The 10,362-nt window shown below is 28.6% G+C and overlaps 1 protein-coding gene across 1 annotated transcript; it reads right to left on the reverse strand.

Annotated features, from left to right (window-relative positions):
• Positions 1 to 1,101: 1,101 nt before the first annotated feature.
• LOC107021698 (protein FAF-like, chloroplastic) lies at positions 1,102 to 3,095 on the reverse strand. Its single transcript, XM_015222402.2, has 2 exons — positions 2,968 to 3,095; positions 1,102 to 2,869 (listed from the first exon to the last, which is right to left on the reverse strand). The coding sequence occupies exon 2, from the start codon at positions 2,815 to 2,817 to the stop codon at positions 1,489 to 1,491; it is 1,329 nt and encodes a 442-aa protein (XP_015077888.1). The 5' UTR covers positions 2,818 to 2,869; positions 2,968 to 3,095; the 3' UTR covers positions 1,102 to 1,488.
• Positions 3,096 to 10,362: the final 7,267 nt, after the last annotated feature.

A 10,362-nucleotide genomic window follows, 5' to 3' on the forward strand; every position in this document is an offset into this window, starting at 1 on the left:
GAAGCTAATGACACGTATCTTTAGTTTTATTTGCATCACAAATTAGTCCTTTAGGCTAAGCTATCATTGAGTCAGAACTAAGCATACCATGTGAATTTGCAATATGCTCTATAATATTGACCTTAACCGTAATGTGAGATTCACCTAAGATATCATATGCATCACTTTCTTTAGAAACTTGTCAGTTCTTCTCTGTTATTTGCCTTCATCATATACGTATATAGTGTTTGAACAAAAGATATAATAAAGTACGTGAACCCACGTATTGTATCGTAAATCTGTCCTTAACTATAGTATTATTGGAATCTTATAATCCTGATATACTTCAAGAGAATCATTTATATGCAAAGAATACAAGAAATCACGTCAATTCCGAATATGAAGTTGTGGATCTCTCTTTTTTTTTCTCTTTGAGATTCTTTTTTTGTATGTTTGTGAATTGCGTGATGTATATTAAAAGGACAACCGTAGAGCTCTAATACAATTTTTTTTTTAATATATATTTATATATATATGATATGCTGTTACCCATACAAAAAGCTTGTGATGCTGAAGTATTTGGGAACATAGTTGAAGGATTACCAAGTAGAGCTAGAGCATGCTACCACTTGAGTGTGATAGTGACTAAGACCTATTTAGAATTTGAACTCTCAGATATTAAGTTCGAAATACTAATATATATTCATTCGATTCAAAATTTATTACTTGAAATTAAGCCAAAATTACTTAAATTTGTATGAATCTACAACATGTACATTCTTGAATTGTAAGGACCAGATGGGAAATGATATGCAATTCAAATTCAAGAGAAATGGTTATATTAACGGAAGTTGATTAGGTTATATGTATCGATAATTATTAAAAGCTTGTATTTGTATTAAATAGAATTGTGTAGCGTAACTAGTTTTGACAGATAATTTATCTTGCTTTTAAATAAATTCTATATAATGATGAGTTTAAGTACTACGTATTATAGGTGTCGAGTATCATTAAAAATAATTTGGAGTAACAAAAAGCTAAGTAGAAAGGAAGGAAAAAAACAAAGGAAATTCCCATTTGATAATGAGAGAGACAAATAAACAGACATGACACACCACCAAGTCAAACTTGGCTCATAATATAGAGTTTTGTCTAATCTTAATTAGTAGCTCTATTATAACATCATTATTAACTAAAACACACATATATAAGCTTAAATAAAATGAACTCCCCTATGTTTTCCTTGTTCAAATCCTCTAAAATCAAAGACATTGATAGTTAATCTCTCTCTCTGTGTTTATTTTGGCTAAAGGAAACTCTTTTTCAACAAAAGAGTAAAAACTACTAGACTTAAAACTTACAAAGAGAGGAAAAATTACATTACATATTATATTATAGTATGTTACCCCATTTATTTGTGATATACTATACTTAAAAGCTTATATGTTATGATCTTTTTCTAATTAATTAAATTAAACATTAGGATTAGACAAGTAATGATGATGATTATTAGGATGTTGCAATGCAATAAGGCTCCCAAATGAGTAGAGACTTCCTCTGCTCTTTGCACCCTTTCAACATAGGCACCAAATAATTGATGTTCCCTTTGTTTTCTCTCATTAACACCAAATCTTGCTGCTCTGCTACCTTTGTTGTACTTTTGGCTATGGGAGTAGTACTGGGATTGGGATTTTTCTTCCAGAAATAGTTATAAGCATTGAATGGAGATGCTTCAGGTGTGATTAGATGAGTAGAGAGTGATTGCGGGATGATTGGGGCTATTACATCTTCGTCTTCAATCAATTTAATTGAGTTGTTGTGGATCTTGTTAGGATATTTCTTATTCTTTTTCTCTAGGCTTACTACTCCCATGAGTTGTTTCATCATCAATGTTGATGTGTTCACATTCATTCTCCCATTTGACAATCTTGATTTTCGCTCGAGCACAATTTGCATCCCTTTTGTATCATTTCCTTTTCCATCATCGCGATCAGGTTCATTGTGTTCGAATTCTTGAAATTCATCTTGATGTACAATAACATCCTCTGTTTCAATTTCTGATGAAGTGGTGATTAAGGTGAGAAGAAGACGACCATCAACGCGTTCAACGCGAAAATGGTTCTGAGGAGGAACAGAGACAGCTTCAACAATCAATCTTCCATTCTGCCTGTGAGATTGCATATGAACAGAGGGCTTATTATCCTCTGCAGCCAAGGAAGAAATAGTTGGAGGAAATGATTTTGGAAGAAGAGGAGATGATGATTTTTTGTTATGATGAAACTTAACAACAGGAAATTCCTCAAATGTTTGAGGGGACAGTTCTTCTTTTACTTGTTGTTGTTTCTGAAGATGATGATGATCAAGGCTAATAATTTCAGAACCAGTTTCTGATCCAAGACTTTCGGTACAAATTTCAAGACTTTTATCGGTTAAAGAGCTAGATGATTTTTTCAGAAGAGGATGAATATAAGGAGGTGGAAGTGTGGATGATTCTTCATTCTTTTGATTTAAAATGGAACTCCAAGCATCATTTGATGTTTTGCTACCACCATTTTGAATTGATCTCCAAATCTCATCTTGTCCAAGAACATCAAGTTCTTTTGATGAAGCAATTTTCTTCATGGGAGAGAAACCATTTTGTGATAGCCATTTTTTTGATGACATATCAGCTGAAAGAGTTCTCCTAATTGAAGCAGCTACACCTTTGTTTCTTTTTTCAGTGTCTGTTCCAAGAATAGACACTATGCCTTGTTTCACTATCCCCATCTTAGTTGGGGGTAGTGGTGGGGGTAGTGGGATACTATGTTGTTGTGCCTCTTTTGCCATCTTGATGCTCATAGTAGGAAAGATTAAAACAAATGGTTGAGTCGAGCTTAGCTTGTTTTTTCTTCTGAAAAAAAAATAGGACAGAGTTATGATATATGATTTATATGAAAAAAATTTCAAGTTGTAATAATATAAATAAAGAAGTGTGTTAGTTATAATTACCTTAAGCAAACAACAACATCCAAATGAGGGATGATAGTTGAAAGCTAAGAGAGGGAATTAAATTGAATTGTGAAGATGATTTTTTTTTAATTTTTTGAGGAGATATTGCTATTGAAATAAGATGTTTTGATGGCAATTACAAGGAATGGGGGTGTCAGGGTCTTTATAAGAGTCCAGAAAGGCTATGGAACCGTGTGCACGGGACCCACCATGCAAAAATACTCTTATTTTTTCTTGGTTCGATACTCATTTCGAGACTCTAACTAATTTAAATTCACATGGCTTATCAAAAGGGAACATGTGTATCCTATCAATATTTCTTTAATTAGAACGATTCAACTCTAAAAATCTTTTATTAACGATGAAAGAGCACTGTAATTTTTCAATGATTTGCAACTTTGCATAAAGCTTATTTTTCCTTCTCCACCCTCTACTTTCACACTGTTAATTAATTAGTGGAGTAGTATTCTTTTCCTCCCACAACTTCTTTTGTTAAAAATGAACATGTTAAATAATCATGCTCAGCATGAGGTAAAACTGATGCTCAGTCGCAATATTTATATTTTGTTAATTACTTAACTAATTAATAAGATCTAGTTTTGATGCATATACATGAAAAATAAAGTTTCATCTTCATCTATCTAAATTAAAATTATGGAAAAGAAATCACTGTGCAGAAAAATTAAATAGTTATGAATAATTGTGATCCATACTTGGAATACTGGAGGATGAAAAATAATCCATATATTTATTTTGTTATGTAGACAAGGGTAAGTAGTGTCTCTTGTGTGCCTAATTAGATGAAATACCAGAGTTGGAGGTGAATTCACAAAGACTTGTACAGTATCTTTTTTTAATTTTAAAGTTTGCCGTAAAATGATATAAATACTTTCTCAAAATGTTGTCAAATTCGTGTTAAATATCTAAAAAAATATAATATATTTAAAGAATTCGACACATATCTGACGAGATTTTTATAGATTCTGAGCAGCCTAAGTACACACCATTCAATTTTGAGTACATGAGAAGTACTGAAGAAGAAATTCCCATGGTACACATATTGATTTCTCCAGCCATGATTCTTCTGGTAAGTTTACTAAGTTAAAAATGTACCATTGGAGAATGTTGTGAAAGCTACTTTTTTCACTTCATATAATATTTTACCAATTTAATTATTCTCTTTCCTTCTGTATTTTATTTTTTTTCACTTTTTCGACAGTTGGCTTTACACTTTTGCCTTTTTTCTAAATAAACTACAATTTAAATGGCATGTATTACCGTCATAATTTTCTTTTTGCACTAGAGTAGTTTTAGTTTTATCACCCCAATACGCACTCGGAGAATAGCGATTATGATTATTTTTTTTAGATTTACGAAAAAAGAAGAAGAAGAAGAAATAATAATAATGATAATAATATACTTTAGTTATGTACATATTTATCAGACTACAATAAAAATGATTATTAGTGAAATTTAATTCTTAATTGTCGCTAAATATGTATTTTTAGTGACAACTGTCACTCTTTGTATATGTTCCTAAAGCCTTTAGCGATACTGGTTCTAATGACACTTAACTAATGCCGGTAAAGACTTTAATATTCTTTATTAGTGTCAATATTTAATGCCGCTAAAAGTTATTTTTGTTGTAGTGTCAATATTAACGTGATGAACTCAATGTTAACTTTGATGATTAAATTCTTCATTTTAGTGGTAGTTACTAATATATATTAAGTTTTTTGTAAATTCACTTAATTAGTTTAAATAGAAGTCGTGTTATAAGCTAATATAAATAGTATATAGATTAATAATGCATGGAAAAAGGGAAGGTTGGATCAGCAGAGCATTTAGAGAAAGGAAAATAGATAAAAGTGTTTGTACAAATATGGAAAAAGTGATTGGACGAGGCAAATGGCTTAAGGAGGAAGCAAAGGCATATCGCACCATCATTGGCCGCTACATAAAACCCTATCATCACTATATATAAAGTTGCTTCATCTAATTAGAATCATTCTAACAACATATCTATCACAGTGGAGGAGCTAGAATTTGAAGTTTATGAATTTAAAATTTTAATCTCTTTTGAGTTATCAAATTCTAAATTAATAATTTGTTCATATTTCATGAGCTTCTTACTACAAATTCAAAGCTTGAATTAAAATTAGTGAGTTACACCAAATCTGTAATCAACACATAGGCTCTACCTTGATTAACGACGACAACTTGTCAAATATAACTTTAGGAGTGAAACTTGAGGAGGATATAACATACATGCACACAGACTTCACCTCTAACTTGAAAAGATAAAAAAAATTGTTTTCAAAAAATCCCGCGACTCACTCAAGTGACACGTATCACATATTAACATCACTTGTCACCTTATAATTAATAGTGTTATTAGTCAATACTACTTACAATGCATATGCATAATTAAGAGTTACTTGAATAACCAATTGAATCACCCCATAACAATAATGAATATAAGGAAAAATGATACTCCTTATTGTCCACTTATTTATTTAGACACTTAAGTTAAAGATATAATTACTATTTTTAAAGCTGTTATTTTCGATATATTATAATATTGTGTAATTATATTTTTTTAAAATAGCAAAACCAAATAAATAAAAAGCCACAAAGATGGAAAATTAAAGCGTAAGACTTCTTAGCTGCAAGAGTGGAGGAACAATTCATATATACAAAGTATTGTTACTATTGATTGATCTGTGACACTATAAATACATTTTATATATATATATTATATTTTATTCGAATCGTGCATCCTATGGATACTAATTACTATACTATACAGAATACATGTCCCTATCATATATATATATATATATATTTTACGAGACTGATCTTGTCGTATCCTTTCATCTGTCTCAGTCTTTCATTTTTTTGCCTAATTCTTTACTGATGTATACGTACACGTACACAAATTGACATATTTAGCTAAATATATGTAGCCTGTTAATTTCAAGCTAAAAGTTGGTGATGTTGATTTAATTGAATCGAATCTTATCTATATTACCAGTGGATGCACCCATAACTTTCAGCTCACATAAAACGTGTGTGAATTAAAATTAAACACGTCACCACACATATATTATATATTGTCTATACCCTAAATTAATTGATTTTAATTAAGAGTATATATACAATGTATATAATGTAGCGTCAGCTACGAGATCATCTTCAACGAATAAAAAATGCGTTAGAATCTGACTTTCAGGTGGTATTTTCTACTATTGATTGAGTAAGTGATATTAATAAGGGAAAAGGGTTTGAAAGATATTTTAATTTTGATCAAATTATTGTTATGATATCAAACTTTATCAAAAATCTTTTACCCATTTGCACTATTTAATAGTGTATTTTAAATTTATATATGTGCCCACGTAGACACGTTACTATTTATAATTATGCAATATTTTTTATGTCCACATGGACACATATATACCTATAAAATACATTATTAAATAGTGCAAGAAGTGAAATGTCTTTTACAATATTTGATATCGTTACAACAATTTCGATTAAAATTCAAATATATTTTAGACTTCTTCCTTATTACTAATTACATATTTTAGCTTAATACGGCCGCAACATATTTTCAGATAGGTCAATTTAGTAGAATCCTTAAGAAAGTAAATGTCATTTTGTTAGCTTTGTTTCAATAGATATCTCTTTTCTCAAACAATCGATTGATACTTTTTAGAAAATATCAATGTAATTGCATTGGTATTACGATAAATAATTTGAGGATAGACTAGTAGTACATCATAGTTAGCGACAATTTTAATTTCGATTCGATTACAGAAAAAACTAGGAACAAAGGGCTTTAATTTTATCCAATTTCACCTGACTTTTTAATATGATCTAATTAAGAATGCTTTAAAATTATTTATAAGCTAAATTGAGAGAATTATATTCAAGATTATTGTTTACCTTTTATCCTATAATTTTGGAAAGTAATAAGCTAATTAATATAATGGATAATTGATGTGACTAATTGTATATGTATAATTAATAAAAGAGAAAAGGAAGAATATAATAAAATGGGATCACTTAGTATTCATGAATTCCAGCATGAATTACTATAAATAGAAAATTCATGGGTGGTGGAATTGCTAGGAACATCTCTTCCTATAAAATAATTACCACCATAACATAATTTAGTACTCTTAATTAAAATCAAGATTCGAAAAGTACAAGATATATATCGATCTTGTTTTTATCTTTATGGTATATAGAGAAATTATTTATATTCGATCTTCAGATTAAAAAAATTTAATAACAGCATAATAAAAAAGAAAATAACGATAATAAAATAGAGAGATGATAAAAGCAAATAAAGCAACGTTGGTTAATAGTAAAAGGTGGATTTGTGCTCTTTGTCTATATACATAGGTCAACTCACTAGATGATTGGTGAGTCGGTTCACGAGTGCCCATTAAAAATTGCTTAAACGAATAATTAGCTGTATATGCATTGGATTAGGGCTAAAATAAAAAAAAAGTATACATTTTAATTGCTTTGAATGTAATTCTAACAATTATATTGTGTATGGTGATAAATGAAATGAACATATTCTGAGTTGACTCATTTATAAAAAGTAGTAAAAGTTCAGTGAAGAGAGAATCAAGCACACCGTTTTTGTTGATTAATCTTTGATTATTCTTAATCTTTTATTAATCATGTATTTTTGTCATTGTTTAGAATGAAAAGTTTTTGGATAGTACCAATTATATATAAGCACTTTCATTAGTGCCTTGACAATCCTTGTCTTATTTATAGCTAATAACGTTTGTAATAGTCATGATATAGTTGACCCTTAGATTATATAAATTTTTTCTCATTTGGAATCTGATATTCATAATAAAATTCAATTAAATATAAATTTGCATCAGAAAGTCTCATGATAAGCAGTAATTAAAGCATTTTCTATTAACAAATGAAGAAATACTAATCATTTCACTAATTGTGCATGTAATATATATTGAAGGGCAGGTCGAGCCCTCCATTTTCATAAAATCAAAAGTCTCATTTCTTTGTATTATTTGATGTAATTTTCTAAAAATATAATGCATCACATATATTTTACATACATTTGTTTCTTCTAAAAATATAATGCATCACATATATTTTACATACATTTGTTTTTTTTGGGGGAGGGGGAGAAGGGTAATTACATATAATATATTGAGAGTACTATAGAAAAATAACAATATTTATATTTATAAAAAAATTGCAACTCAAAATTTCTAATTAAAAACATAGAAATCTAGCGACTATCACCGTGGGTGGTGAAGTGTCATTTACCTAATTTCTCTACTCAGTTGAAGTCTATTACTCCATTTTTTGTCATTTATTTGTTAGAAAGTAAATAAACTGAAATCATTAACATTTTGTTTGAATCATTATTAAACATTGTTTCATAATGTATTGTATTATATTATACTTTATTATATTGTATATATATGGTAGATACAATGTTTGGGTAAATTGTATTGTTTGTTGTTGTTTAGTGACATTTTAATTGTTTGGTTTGATTGTATCGTACTATATTGTAATTTATAAATTTACTTGATTATCCTTAATTATTCTAGGGTAGGATGTTTGACTAGGTTTAAATAATGAAGGTAAAGGGTAAAATGAGATTTTGAAATATGATGTAAAGGTATAATTGGAAAAAGAAATTAAGTAACAATAGGAACACATTAAATTGGTTGTTTCATAAAATAGGGATTTCCATTGTTACATAACAACTAAATTTTAACAATACGATACAATACATTTTAAGGAACAATCAAAACAAATATAGTAGGTATAGTAACAATACAATACAATACAATAAATAACAATGATCCAAACATACAGTAAAAGAAAAGATTAAACTAATCAATTTTGAATCATGAAAGTGGAATATTTCATGAGGCAAATAGTATTAAGACACGTGTGCAAGATGAATGAAAATATTATATATATATATTTACAAAACCTAGGCTATAGTGACTTTCACTAACATTTTAATTAATTTCTTAAAAAATGAGTAGAGAGGCTATAAAAAAGTGAGCATAAGGTTCTGTCCACTATAGGTTCCAGCTTTAATAACACAAGTTTCCAACACACGAGGCTCGTTGGTCTGTGATTCCTCAGTCCACTGGCACGCACCACTACAAATGGATAACTAGTTTTATTAATATATACTAAATCGACGATTTATCAAAAATAATTATATATTTCAGCTTCTTACATAAAACTCCCAGCGTCGTTTGTATAGATTCCATGTTCAACAAGTGTGTAAATAATGTACATAGATTATACACTACATACTGGCTAAGTTTTGTGAAAAATAATTATTTATATTTTATTGTTTGTACTGTAAAAATTATCTAATAAAGATATCGTCAAAGCCAGTTGGATTTGGGGTGTTATATTAGTCGACGCGTCATTTTTTGCAGATTCCATATTAACCATTTTAAAAAAATCGGTATTTTAATTGCATATATAGCAAAAGTTTATCTAGAGAAAACTATAGACCAATCAAAAATGAGAAACATGGGTTTCATGAACAATAAAATAATTTTTTTTGTTTGAACGAATTGAATTATAATTTATCATGTAATTTTTAATTTATAATTGATTCAATTCATTTAATTAGTTTAAATTTAATTCAACCAATTGATTTGATAATTTAGTGGCAGACTTAATCTACAGGAAACGTCATTTTAGGAATTAATTAAAGTGTTCCTTACTATATAAGACTATACAGTATGTCGTTAAATTTTTCTCTAACAACATTATTTAATTAATTTGCTTTAACATTTTCATTATTATTATATAACATAATATGATTTAAAAACACAGCCCTATAGATTAGAATAATATTTATAACTGAAAATGACTGATCATATTAGTAATTAAAATTTAGATGTTCTACCTGCTGACTGTAGGATTTCTTCTCCCTTTTGAAATTTCAACTAATGGTCCAAATTGGATGAGGAAAATTAAAATTTTGGACTGTGTCGTTTTGAAAAGAACCACTTTTACAAAGTTTTTTTTTTAAAAAAATATTCTATGTCCGATATTTAGCTTGATTAATTTGAATTCATATCAAAACGTTTTACATTGGAATTAAGTAAAACATTTTTTATTAAAAATACTTTTATATTCAGAGTCGAATTCAAAATTTTACGCTAAAAAAAAAGAGTGATTATCATTTCGAGGGTTACTATTACTAGTTGTGATAAAGCAACTACACAAGCAAAATTCACCAATAGTATGCCCGTTACATGTTAAAAAAGGTAAACACTATAACAAATTTGAACTAACCCTAAGGCCTAAACCTAGCTAACCAAAATCTTTTTGTTCACTTTACATATATATTTTTTT

Source organism: Solanum pennellii, chromosome 6 (genome assembly GCF_001406875.1).
Source record: "Solanum pennellii chromosome 6, SPENNV200".
Lineage (NCBI taxonomy): Eukaryota > Viridiplantae > Streptophyta > Magnoliopsida > Solanales > Solanaceae > Solanum > Solanum pennellii.